General features: G+C 40.3%; 1 protein-coding gene across 1 annotated transcript in view; it reads left to right on the forward strand.

The window, feature by feature from the left end:
- Nucleotides 1-14539, forward strand: part of tg (thyroglobulin) — a 154201-nt gene that overhangs the window by 49704 nt on the left and 89958 nt on the right. The window contains 4 exon segments of the mRNA NM_001329557.1: nucleotides 1737-1845; nucleotides 5050-5247; nucleotides 7039-7206; nucleotides 13924-14043. Coding sequence (NP_001316486.1) covers nucleotides 1737-1845; nucleotides 5050-5247; nucleotides 7039-7206; nucleotides 13924-14043 — 595 coding nt within the window.

The following is a 14539-nucleotide window of genomic DNA, read 5'->3' on the forward strand; positions in this document are numbered from 1 at the left end:
CTATGGGGAACCGGACCAGACCAAAGTTACTATGTTAATTGCCAATGTCAGTACATACAGTAGGTATAGCAAAATAGGTGTAATAAATTACATTTAATTCAAGTTTCAATAAATATGTTTATTTAGCGGCTTCTATAGGAATTTTATTTTTGTTTTACTCCCCCTTGATATTAAGTAAGAAATAGAGCGGATATTATTAATAGGGACTACTAATACAAATTCTTTCTGCAAGAACTTATGGCTTGGCTGTATCATTCATCAACTGACAGTGAGGGCCGGTAGACTTCTAGATTTCTCTATAGAGAGCCTTATACACAGAGCTGCAGTGAGAAAAAAGTGCATAGCAGATGTGGTTTAAACATGGACTTCTTTAGACAAAGTGAGCCTTAACCCTAAAGGGTTGAGTTGTCCAATCATCTGGAGGGTAATAGAATGAAGCTTTCATAGCCTTGCGTTTTTGCTTGGGTAGTTTCTTGGGATCAAGAGATGTTCTTGCTCCTTTTGTATAACCCACTTTATCCGAGCCTACTAACCCACTTTATCCGAGCCTACTTACCCGCTGTATCCGAGCCTACTAACCCGCTGTATCCGAGCCTACTAACCCACCGTATCCGAGCCTACTAACCCGCTGTATCCGAGCCTACTAACCCACCGTATCCGAGCCTACTAACCCACAGTATCTGAGCCTACTAACCCACCGTATCCTAGCCTGCTAACCCACTGTATCCTAGCCTACTAACCCACTGTATCCCAGCCTACTAACCCACCGTATCCGAGCCTACTAACCCACTGTATCCCAGCCTACTAACCCACTGTATCCCAGCCTACTAACCCATTGTATCCCAGCCTACTAACCCACCGTATCCGAGCCTACTAACCCACTGTATCCCAGCCTACTAACCCACCGTATCCCAGCCTACTAACCCACCGTATCCCAGCCTACTAACCCACCGTATCCCAGCCTACTAACCCACCGTATCCGAGCCTACTAAGCCACTGTATCCCAGCCTACTAACCCACTGTATCCCAGCCTACTAACCCACCGTATCCTAGCCTACTAACTCATTGTATCCCAGCCTACTAACCCACCGTATCCTAGCCTACTAACCCATTGTATCCCAGCCTACTAACCCACCGTATCCCAGCCTACTAACCCACTGTATCCCAGCCTTCTAACCCACTGTATCCCAGCCTACTAACCCACTGTATCCCAGCCTACTAACCCACTGTATCCTAGCCTACTAACCCACCGTATCCGAGCCTACTAACCCACCGTGTCCGAGCCTACTAACCCACCGTGTCCGAGCCTACTAACCCACCGTGTCCGAGCCTACTAACCCACCGTGTCCGAGCCTACTAACCCACCGTGTCCGAGCCTACTAACACACCGTGTCCGAGCCTACTAACCCACCGTGTCCGAGCCTACTAACCCACCGGATCCCAGCCTACTAACCCACCGTATCTGAGCCTACTCAGCCCAACTGGTCTTATGCTTGATCCCAGTTCCAATAAAGCCTTCTAGATACAGTGATTCCTTATATATCCTTGTGTTTCTTGATGTATCTACTGAGGCTTTATAGACTCTGCTTTTTCCTCTAACAGGGGCCATATTTTGATTCATTGGGGAGATATAATGCTGTTCATGTAGCTGTATTTGTGGCTAGGAAATGTGTGATGCATTCCTAAACGTGTATTCCTTGAGTGTAACATTGCGTTATAATATTTTCCTATTTTAGAAAGAGAGCGTTTTAGGAAACACGGATTCAGTAAAAATAGAAAACCCCAAGTGCCAAATGAAGATCAGACAGAGAAATACTGGCAGTCACACAGTGTATGGGAAAAAAGGTAATAATGTTCAGTTTAACTGCATATCACATCTCCATAGAATACAATAAAATACATTTTTGTGCTGCCAGAATGTAATTACTGTATGTATCCGTTGCTCTTGGTTCTAAAACTAAAATTCAAATTTTTCTAATGAAAATGTTGTACTAAAGAACTTTTCAAGAAACTTTAAATCCAATTGTAATTAAACCGAAATTACAGTTCTTTGTAAATGTCATTGAGATAACTTATACATTGGAAAGCAATGATTTTATATTTGTGCTTACGTTCCCTTTTACAAAGCACAAGAGCTCTGAGTAACTAGGCTGAACGTTAACAGAAATAGTTGAAAGTTATCAGGAATGGCCTCAATAGCTTTACCCTTTTCTAATTTTGGTCCTAGTGGGCCCTTGTGGTTAACTTGTTAGGCATAACTTGTCTTGAACTTCAGGGTTCAAGGATATTATTGACAACAGAGTCAAAAGAAATAGGGGTATGGGATCTTTTATCCAGAATGCTCGGGACCTGGGATCTTCCGGATAAGGGATCTTTCCATGGTTTGGATTGCCATGCCTTAAGTCTACTTAAAAATAAATTAAACCCAATAGGGCTGTTCTGCCCCAATAAGGGGTAATTATATCTTAGTTGGGATCAAGTACAGGTACTGTTTTATTATTACAGAGAAAAGGGAATCATTTAACCATTAAATAAACCCAATAGGGCTGTTCTGCCCCCAATAAGGGGTAATTATATCTTAGTTGGGATCAAGTACAGGTACTGTTTTATTATTACAGAGAAAAGGGAATCATTTAACCATTAAATAAACCCAATAGGGCTGTTCTGCCCCCAATAAGGGGTAATTATATCTTAGTTGGGATCAAGTACAGGTACTGTTTTATTATTACAGAGAAAAGGGAATCATTTAACCATGAAATAAACCCAATAGGGCTGTTCTGCCCCCAATAAGGGGTAATTATATCTTAGTTGGGATCAAGTACAGGTACTGTTTTATTATTACAGAGAAAAGGGAATCATTTAACCATGAAATAGTTCATAGTTACATAGGGTTGAAAAAAGACCAGTGTCCATCAAGTTCAACCCATCCGAGTAAACCCAGCACACAACCTATACTAACCAATCTATACACTCACATACATAAACTATATATACAACCAGTAATACTAACTGTAGATATTAGTATCACAATAGCCTTGGATATTCTGCTTGTTCAAGAACTCATCCAGGCCCCTCTTATAGGCATTAACAGAGTCTGCCATTACCCCATCACTAGGAAGGGCATTCCCCAACCTCACTGCCCTCACCGTGAGGAACCCCCTACCCAACATCCCCCGGCAGGGCATTCCCCAACCCCCTCACTGCCCTCACCGTGAAAAACCACCTACGCTGCTTCAAATGGAAGCTCCTTTCCTCTAATCTATAGGGGGGGCCTCTGGTGCGCTGATTGTTTTTATGGGAAAAAAGAACATCCCCCAACTGCCTATAATCCCCTCTAATGTACTTGTACAGAGTAATCATGTCCCCTCGCAAGCACCTCTTTTCCAGAGAAAACAACCCCAACCTCGACAGTCTAACCTCATAGTTTAACCCTTCCATCCCCTTTACCAGTTTAGTTGCAGTCTCTGCACTCTCTCCAGCTCATTAATATCCTTCTTAAGGACTGGAGCCCAAAACTGCCCCCCATACTCAAGGTGAGGCCTTACCAGGGACCTATAAAGCGGCAAAAATATGTTTCATCCCTTGAGTCAATGCCCTTTTTTATACAACACAGCACTTTATTTGCTTTAGTAGCCACAGAATGACACTGCCTGGCATTAGACAACTTGTTATCTACAAAAACCCCTAGATCCTTCTCCATTAAGGAAACCCCCAACAAATAAACCCAATAGGGCTGTTCTGCCCCAATAAGGGGTAATTATATCTTAGTTGGGATCAAGTACAGGTACTGTTTTATTATTACAGAGAAAAGGGAATCATTTAACCATGAAATAAACCCAATAGGGCTGTTCTGCCCCCAATAAGGGGTAATTATATCTTAGTTGGGATCAAGTACAGGTACTGTTTTATTATTACAGAGAAAAGGGAATCATTTAACCATTAAATAAACCCAATAGGGCTGTTCTGCCCCAATAAGGGGTAATTATATCTTAGTTGGGATCAAGTACAGGTACTGTTTTATTATTACAGAGAAAAGGGAATCATTTAACCATGAAATAAACCCAATAGGGCTGTTCTGCCCCAATAAGGGGTAATTATATCTTAGTTGGGATCAAGTACAGGTACTGTTTTATTATTACAGAGAAAAGGGAATCATTTAACCATGAAATAAACCCAATAGGGCTGTTCTGCCCCCAATAAGGGGTAATTATATCTTAGTTGGGATCAAGTACAGGTACTGTTTTATTATTACAGAGAAAAGGGAATCATTTAACCATTAAATAAACCCAATAGGGCTGTTCTGCCCCCAATAAGGGGTAATTATATCTTAGTTGGGATCAAGTACAGGTACTGTTTTATTATTACAGAGAAAAGGGAATCATTTAACCATGAAATAAACCCAATAGGGCTGTTCTGCCCCAATAAGGGGTAATTATATCTTAGTTGGGATCAAGTACAGGTACTGTTTTATTATTACAGAGAAAAGGGAATCATTTAACCATGAAATAAACCCAATAGGGCTGTTCTGCCCCCAATAAGGGGTAATTATATCTTAGTTGGGATCAAGTACAGGTACTGTTTTATTATTACAGAGAAAAGGGAATCATTTAACCATGAAATAAACCCAATAGGGCTGTTCTGCCCCAATAAGGGGTAATTATATCTTAGTTGGGATCAAGTACAGGTACTGTTTTATTATTACAGAGAAAAGGGAATCATTTAACCATGAAATAAACCCAATAGGGCTGTTCTGCCCCCAATAAGGGGTAATTATATCTTAGTTGGGATCAAGTACAAGGTATTTATTATTTTAGAGAAAAAGCAAATCATTCTTAAAAATCTTATTAAAATTGAGTCTATGGGAGATGACCTTCCCGTAATTCGGAACCTTCTGGATAACGGGTTTCCGTATAACGGATCCTATACCTGTACCACTAAATGAGAGCTACGTAAAATAAATCAACACAATTTAAATGACCGTGTGTATGAGGCTCAATACACCTGTTACACTGTTAATTATGTTTCAAAAAATACTTTTCTCCTACACAGGATATACATTTTTACGAAGTGGCCAGGCTCTATTTGAAAGAACCGACTTTGGCAATATAATATCTGGAGCCTACAAGACGTTGGTTTTCTCTGCTGATGGAGCTTCTCTAAGTGAGGCCCATTTGTTTTGTCATCAAGTTTGTCGGAAGGATCCCTGCTGTGACGGCTTCATTCTCAGCCAGATCATATTAAATAAAGGTAGGGCCTGCCAGTCATGTTCCTGTATTGAATGTGTTTAAAGGGGAACCTGTCACCCTAAGAAATCATTCTAAATTCTTTTGTATCATGTTAGTGGAGAAAGATAAGCTTTACTTACACTGTATAAATTATTGAATTTTTTTTCCTTCAGTCTTGGAAAGGCTGAAAATGGCCAGTAAGCCGGCGCCATTTTGTGAACTCTGTTATTAAGGCAAAGCTTTGTATCTCCCCAAAATCTGATGCATTTGATATGTAGGAAGTGCTTAATGGAAGTAATAACAATTAAAAATCTGAGCTGTCAATCATATATTGCCTGCCCCGCCTCTATGCCTCCGGCATAGAGGCGGGGCAGGCAATATATGATTGACAGCTCAGATTGTTAAAAACATTTATAACAGGTATGGATGATTTAATTATGTCTGTGCATGGAGGAGTCACAAGTTTTGCCAAATGGACTCAAAAAAAGGTAGTAAATTAGCAACGTTTCCTACAATTTCTTGCAGACTTAGGGTGAAGACACACGGAGCTACTAGTAGCAGCTACTTGTCGTGGCTACTAAAATAGACAATGCTGATTATTTACGGATAATTGTCTCTACGTGTGTTTTAGCAGGGCAATTCTCAGTATTGTCTATGGCAGGGGATTAGTAGCCTTGAAAAAGTAGCTGCTACTAGTAGCCATGTGTCTTCACCGGAGTAACTAGTAGAAGCTACTTGTCACTGCTACTAAAATAGACAATGCTGATTATTTACGGATAATTGTCTCTACGTGTGTTTTAGCAGGGCAATTCTCAGTATTGTCTATGGCAGGGGATTAGTAGCCTTGAAAAAGTAGCTGCTTCTAGTAGCCATGTGTCTTCACCGGAGTAACTAGTAGAAGCTACTTGTCACGGCTACTAAAATAGACAATGCTGATCATTTACTGATAACTGTCTCTACGTGTGTTTTAGCAGAGGCAATTCTCAGTATTGTCTATGGCAGGGAATTAGTAGCCTTGAAAAAGTAGCTGCTACTAGTAGCCATGTGTCTTCACCGGAGTAACTAGTAGCAGCTACTTGTCACGGCTGCTAAAATAAGTAGCAGTGAAAAAGTAGCTGCTACTAGTTGCCCAGTGTGTCTTCACCCTTAAGGGTTGGTTGAAGTATAAAGGTGTGTAGATTGTATTCTGTGCACTGCTCAGTTAGAGGCATTCCAGGGTGCACAGTGTAGGGACATTGGCAAGAAGAACCAGAATATGTCTATTTATGGGCTATAACGCACAATTAAAGCCTCATTTGTCTACATTGCTGACACTGGTTGGGGATCACTGGTGTAGGATAAGCAGAAAAGCAAAGGAATCATTGTCTGAAGAGACCTTAATGACCTGAAAGACAGGAAGCTTATGCTTCTGTCACTTTTGGACCCTGCAATGACCCATACATGTGGCTCAGGGGCAACATGTTGCTCACCAACCCCTTGGGTGTTGCTCTCAGTGCCCCCAAACCAGGGAGTTATTTTTGAATTCCTGACTTGGGGGCAAGTTTTGGTTGAATAAAAACAAGATTTCCTACCAAATAAAGCCCCCTGTAAGCTGATAGGGTGCATAGAGGCCCCTAATAGCCAAACACAGCCCTTATTTGGCTCCTCCATGAACTTTAATAGTGCTTGTGTTGCTCCCCAAGTCTTTTTACATTTGACTGTGGCTCTCAAGTAAGAAAGGTTGAGGACCCCTGCCCTACACTAGACATTTCATGGATGTAGAATAAACAAAATAATAGAGGCTACTAAATATGTTCTTCTGCATTTACTTTAGGCACTATACTCTGTGGCTTGCTCAGCTCACCTGATGTTTTGCTGTGTAATGTCAACGACTGGAGTGGAACGTCCCTTCTGGGTGGTGAAGGAGTTTGTAAAGGGGTGAGATCCAACAAAGAGCAGAAGATGTTTTCATTCTTCTTGGGAGGCCAGGAGTTTACTGGAAGTAAGTAGACACATTTGTGTTAAGGGTAATGTCCAAAATTCCAGGTTTAACCGTCTACATGTCAATTTTTTTAGGATTGGTACAGCCTGCTTTAGGTTTGTTCTGTCTACATAGTAACATAGTAAGTTAGGTTGAAAAAAGACAAACGTCCATCACGTTCAACATAATGCCTATATATAACCTGCCTAACTGCTAGTTGATCCAGAGGAAGGCAAAAAACCCCATCCGAATATTTAAACGGAACCTCCCTTCTTCTAAACGGAGTGGGTGCCCTCGTGTCTGTTGGAAGGGCCTACTGGTAAATAAAACATTAGAGAGGTTATTATATGATCCCCTTATATATTTATACATAGTTATCATGTCACCTCTTAAGCGCCTCTTCTCCAGTGTAAACAGACCCAACTAGGCCAGCCTTTCCCCATAACTGAGACTTCCCATACCCTTTACCAGCTTAGTTGCCCTTCTCTGGACCCTCTCTAACTCAATAATGTCCCGTTTGAGCACTGGAGACCAAAACTGAACAGCATATTCTAGATGGGGCCTTACCAGCGCTCTGTAAAGGGGAAGAATAACCCCCTCCAACCGTGAATCTATAAAATTCTTACTATCTATTTGTCTGCCATTTTAATGTTATACAACACACCACAAGGAACATATCTAAGATGCCGGGATATCGCAACACACTGTTAATGTGTAAAAGTGCACCGGACTTTATAAAAATGTAGATTATGACACTTAAAAATGAGTTTCTGAGAGCAAAACCATGATAATAACCATCAACTTGTTGCACTAAAACGTCCAAAGGAACAAATCCAAGATGGCGGCAGCCCTAATGGTTGGTGCTTATTATCAGGTATCTGCAGCAAGAAAATGGTTTTACAATGACTCAGACTGTGATTATTTCTTACTGAGGTTCTTCAGTTTAAATGATCATTTTCCTGCAGCCGTACGGGCTCTTTAAGCACTTGCCTCCGATGAAAAACAGATGTTTTTTTGTTTTTTTTTGTAAAAACAGATTCCCAGGCTATATTCTACAGCAATTATCTTAATCTACATGAGGCAACAGGCTACTTTCTCTAAATTGAGTTCTCGGTCATTAGCTTCCACAACTACAGCTCTCTTCATCTTGTTTCTGCTTAATAAAAAGCGGTAACCTTCCAAGCATAATTGCCCTGACTGTATCAGGGTATAAATAATTAAGCTTTTTTCCCTCAGAGCGGGGCCCCCCTCCCCACTCTTGGCATTCTCTTCAAAGTATGAAGTAGAAAAGTCTAGAAAATGCTTCTTTATTGCTGCTTTTTTCGCTTTGTTTAATGTCTTTGGATTCAAATATTTTTGCCAGCACAGAATAAACTGAAGAGATCAGAAGAAATTTGGCACATTTCTTTTCCAATACAGGTATGGGATCCCTTATCTGGAAACCCATTATCCGGAAAGTTCCGAATTACGGAAAGGCCGTCTCCCATAGACTCCATTATAAGCAAATAATTCTCATTTTTAAAAATTATTTCCTTTTTCCCTGTAATAATAAAACAGTACCTGTACTTGATCCCAACTAAGATATAATTACCCCTTATTGGGGGCAGAACAGCCCTATTGGGTTTATTTAATGGTTAAATGATTCCCTTTTCTCTGTAATAATAAAACAGTACCTGTACTTGATCCCAACTAAGATATAATTACCCCTTATTGGGGGCAGAACAGCCCTATTGGGTTTATTTAATGGTTAAATGATTCCCTTTTCTCTGTAATAATAAAACAGTACCTGTACTTGATCCCAACTAAGATATAATTACCCCTTATTGGGGCAGAACAGCCCTATTGGGTTTATTTCATGGTTAAATGATTCCCTTTTCTCTGTAATAATAAAACAGTACCTGTACTTGATCCCAACTAAGATATAATTACCCCTTATTGAGGCAGAACAGCCCTATTGGGTTTATTTCATGGTTAAATGATTCCCTTTTCTCTGTAATAATAAAACAGTACCTGTACTTGATCCCAACTAAGATATAATTACCCCTTATTGGGGCAGAACAGTCCTATTGGGTTTATTTAATGGTTAAATGATTCCTTTTTCTCTGTAATAATAAAACAGTACCTGTACTTGATCCCAACTAAGATATAATTACCCCTTATTGGGGGCAGAACAGCCCTATTGGGTTTATTTCATGGTTAAATGACTCCCTTTTCTCTGTAATAATAAAACAGTACCTGTACTTGATCCCAACTAAGATATAATTACCCCTTATTGGGGGCAGAACAGCCCTATTGGGTTTATTTAATGGTTAAATGATTCCCTTTTCTCTGTAATAATAAAACAGTACCTGTACTTGATCCCAACTAAGATATAATTACCCCTTATTGGAGGCAAAACAAGCCTATTGGGTTTATCCAATGGTTAAATTATTTTTAGTAGACTTAAGTTATGGAGCTCCAAATTACGGAAAAATCCCTTATCCAGAATACCCCGGGTCCCAATTATTCTGAATAACAGGTCCCATACCTGTAGTTAGAAGTGGTGTTGGTTCAATAAACCCTTGAAAGTGACATCTATTCTAAGGGGCCATCTTTAGCCTTGATAGGGCCTGCTTTGAAGGACAGACTTTTTGAGTTCAAGTCCCCATGGTGCTCTAACCTTTTGTCAGAAGCTTTAGTCCATAACAAGTTACAGAAGTTACAACAAATTACAGATATAGGAAACATAAGTGTAGAAGACATTTAGCCATCCAAGGATAACCAGGGCAGCAAATAAGGTCAATTTGAGGTTTGGGGTAAAAACTAAAGACTGTGTTTTTAGGTGTAGAAGATCAGATAGGCATTCTCCCCAAACCTCACCCAAACTGGCCTTTAGGCTGAGCCACCCTAGGTTGGCCAGCAGCTCAGTTTGGTAACCTCTGTGCTAGGGGTTGGTAAGTTTCTCTCATGGAGATGGAATAGAACTGGTAGCAAGTGTCTCATAAGTCAATGTATTACAAGTGAACACTACAGTGGTCTTTTACTGAGTAACCACACCCAAATGCAAGAGTTCTAAGAAGTGCAAAAGTCTACTCTTTAGAGTACCAAGAGGCACACTTCTGCTCCCTTTCTTGAGGGGGGGGGGGAGCAGGAGAGAGGAGAGAGCTGCATGTCTCTGGCACAGGAAAACAAAGAGACAACAAATCCTGTTTCTTTTGATAGAGGGCTCAGTGCAGTGTTTCTGTGAGTGCTTATGGCTTTATTTACATAGACCTTTCTGATAAAGCTACTTAGTTTTTACCTTTCCTTCTCCTTTAAGGATACTGCACCGTAGAGTTCTATCGAGCAAGATTGAGGGAGTTCATTTACCGGAACACTTTGAGTTTGTATGTTTTTCCCATGTCTGGGTACTCCGGTCACCACCCACACCCCAAAAATATATGGGCAAATAATTCGGCTCCCGACAAAATTGAACATTGTGGTAGGGACTAGAGTATAAGCCGGGGCTTTGTCCGACTTCTATTCCACATGATGTTCATCTTTCTTTAATTCTAAAAGCAAATAAATGAGTTCAGGGGCGAATACACGTGGAGACCACAGTCCCAGACCACAGAGGTGTTCTTCTTAGGACCCGCTTGTTCTACGTCAGTGCTTATCTCATAATGACCTACCAGCAATCTCTGTTGTGGTTTAGAACTTCCTTTCCCCTAACCGAATACGCTTCCTTCTGCCCAGTGCTTCTTCTTGCTTCTACATGTGACTCCGAGAACAAAAATTTCAACATTATCTTAAGTTTGATACCTGTTTACAATATTTCAAAATATTGTGTTATCTGTAACAGAACTCTAATGATTAAAATACAGTAGGAAACACATATACCTGTAGTATCAAAGGGCTGTTATGCCATTATGGAAACTATTTAATACAAAAACAATGTAATTTTCAAAAAAATTTTTGATCTTGATGTGTTATTTTCAAGTTTGAGGCATATTTACTAGGGATGCACCGAATCCCGGATTTGGTTCGGGTTTCGGGCCGAAACCAGCCTTTTTTTGATGGATTCGGTCCCGGCTGAACCTAATCCGAGTCCTAGGGGCACATTTACTAATCCATGAACGTCCGAAAAGTGTCCAAATGTGTTTTTTTCGTAATGATCGGTATTTTGCGACTTTTTCGCAAATTGTCGCAAATTTTTCGAGCGCTCAATACGAAAAAGTCGTGACAATTCGCGAAAGTCGTAATGGCTATGCAAAAGTCGCGACAATTCACGAAAGTCGTAATGGCTATGCAAAAGTCGCGACAATTCACGAAAGTCATAACGGCTATGCAAAAGTCGCGACAATTCACGAAAGTCATAATGGCTATGCAAAAGTCGCGACAATTCACGAAAGTCATAATGTCTATGCAAAAGTCGCGACAATTCACGAAAGTCCTAATGTCTATGCAAAAGTCGCGACAATTCACGAAAGTCGTAATGGCTATGCAAAAGTCGCGACAATTCAAGAAAGTCGTAATGGCAATGCAAAAGTCGCGACAATTCACGAAAGTCGTAATGGCTATGCAAAAGTCGCGACAATTCACGAAAGTCGTAATGGCTATGCAAAAGTCGCGACAATTCACAAAAGTCGTAATGGCTATGCAAAAGTCGCGACAATTCACGAAAGTCGTAATGGCTATGCAAAAGTCGCGACAATTCACGAAAGTCGTAATGGCTACGCAAAAGTCGCGACAATTCACGAAAGTCCTAATGTCTATGCAAAAGTCGCGACAATTCACGAAAGTCGTAATGGCTATGCAAAAGTCGCGACAATTCACGAAAGTCGTAATGGCTATGCAAAAGTCGCGACAATTCACGAAAGTCCTAATGTCTATGCAAAAGTCGCGACAATTCACGAAAGTCGTAATGGCTATGCAAAAGTCGCGACAATTCACGAAAGTCGTAATGGCTATGCAAAAGTCGCGACAATTCACAAAAGTCGTAATGGCTATGCAAAAGTCGCGACAATTCACGAAAGTCGTAATGGCTATGCAAAAGTCGCGACAATTCACGAAAGTCGTAATGACTATGCAAAAGTCGCGACAATTCACGAAAGTCGTAATGGCTACGCAAAAGTCGCGACAATTCACGAAAGTCGTAATGGCTACGCAAAAGTCGCGACAATTCACGAAAGTCGTAATGGCTATGCAAAAGTCGCGACAATTCACGAAAGTCGTAATGGCTATGCAAAAGTCGCGACAATTCACGAAAGTCGTAATGGCTATGCAAAAGTCGCAACAATGCGCTTGCGCGTAACGGCTACAAAAAAGTCGCGATGGTGACGAAAAAAATCTCAAAAAATACGAAAAAGTCACAAAATGTTCGTTTCCAATCCGATTTTTTCCCATTCGGGATTCGGATTCGCGGATTAGTAAATCAGCCCCCTAGTTAGCATAAATTAACATATGCTAATTAGCATTCGGAAAGGGTTACAATTTAGGGGGGAAATTCAAAAAATCCCCCCCCCTCCCCGAAATTGTAACCCTTTCCGAATGCTAATTCGGTTAGGGATTCGGCAGAATCCATCAGGGGGGGTTCCGGGGTTCGTCAGAACCCAAAAAAGTGGGTTCAGTGCATCCCTAATATTTACTAAAATTCGAAATTGAATTTCTATCAGCAATTGGAGAAAATCACGACAAAAGTGAAATGTGTGAAGTTGGATATTTTTTTCTAACCTAAATTTTCATGATCTATTAATGCAGCGTTTATAGAAGTCAATGGGATGCCCATTAAGCAGCTACATTTTTACAGGCTGGTTTCTCTTCGACACAATCAAGTTTTTCCGATTTGAAATGTTGTAAATAAAAAAAAAAAAAAATCAAAATCATGAAAATAATCGATTTTCATCTCAATTATTTTTTTTACAATCAAATTTCTAAAAGGCTTGATTTTTAAAATGATTGAAATCACCCTCCCTGTGTGTATCAGGAATTGCTGCCATCAAGCAATAAAGGCTTTTGGGGGAGGGTTTAACAGTAACGAGGTAAAAATAGTAACGAGTGCTAAGAAATAATGAAAAATAGATTTCTACAGGGTGGCCATTTTTATTACATGTTTATGTAAGGGGCAGACCTTGGTTGAGGGAAATGAGAAAATGCCTCCTTCCGCAGTTTCAGGTGATTACCCAGGTTTGCTGCATATTATTGGGCAGATTTATCAACATTTTGATTTTTGTGGTTTTAGATTTTTTTTTATAAACCACGGTTAAACTCATTTCCACAAAAAAGTTCTAAATTGAAAAAGCACAAACAAAAAAAGATGCATGAAAAAACGCAACTTTTTCGTATTGCCGCACAAAGCATTAAAAAACTCATAATAAATTGCGAAAGAATTGTGGGTTTTTTTCCCGCCACAAAATCATATTTTGGTACCAAACTCGAATGTTTGCTTATTCGTTAAAAAAAAAACTTGATCAACTATAACCATATTAAAGAAAAAAAAACTTGAGTGCATTGAATTTGTATTCTACTCATCATTTTCAATAGGTCTACAAGCTCTGTAAAATTTTTGAAATCTTGAAAAAAACTTGAGAATCTTAAATTGCCAAAATTCCAAATACTAATATACAGTAGGAGTTGGCCTTTGTATCACTGGCTTCTGACAGCCACGAGAGAAAGACATTTTGTTTTATTGCTAGAAAGAACACCCCTTCTGTTACTGTAAAGCCGATATCCTCTTCTTGCTGGGTAATATACTTAATATAATGATTTCCTGTTCCCTAGGCTATTCCATGTTGTCGGAAAGCATTGGCAAGGTGGAATATACCACAGAATTAACCGCTGAGGTCAAAGAAGAAATCCAGCAACTCTTTGTTACATTCCAGCGAGTTTTCCTAAAAAGAGGTGAGAGTGAATCCAAGGGAATGATGGGCCAACGGAAGGGACTTTCCTGCTTTTCTTTCTAGAAACCCCCATATTGCACTGTGGTCTTTCTGTAGCTGAGTGGGAGGGTTTGATATAACAAATCTTCTACAGGAAAATCCCTAAGGTAGAGGTAGCCATGTAGAGTAAGCCAACTAGAAGTAGCCAACTAGAAATAGCGAACTAGAGGTAGCCAACTAGATATAGCCATATAGAGGAAGCCATATAGAGGTAGCCATATAGAGGAAGCCAACTAGAGGTAGCCATATAGAGGAAGCCAACTAGAGATAGCCATATAGAGGAAGCCAACTAGAGGTAGCCATATAGAGGAAGCCAACTAGAGGTAGCCATATAGAGGAAGCCAACTAGAGGTAGCCATATAGAGGAAGCCAACTAGAGGTAGCCATGTAGAGGTAGCCATGTAGAGGAAGCCAACTAGAGGTAGCCATGTAGAGGAAGCCAACTAGAGATAGCCACG

This window comes from Xenopus tropicalis, chromosome 6, assembly GCF_000004195.4.
Source record: "Xenopus tropicalis strain Nigerian chromosome 6, UCB_Xtro_10.0, whole genome shotgun sequence".
NCBI classification, from domain to species: Eukaryota; Metazoa; Chordata; class Amphibia; order Anura; family Pipidae; genus Xenopus; species Xenopus tropicalis.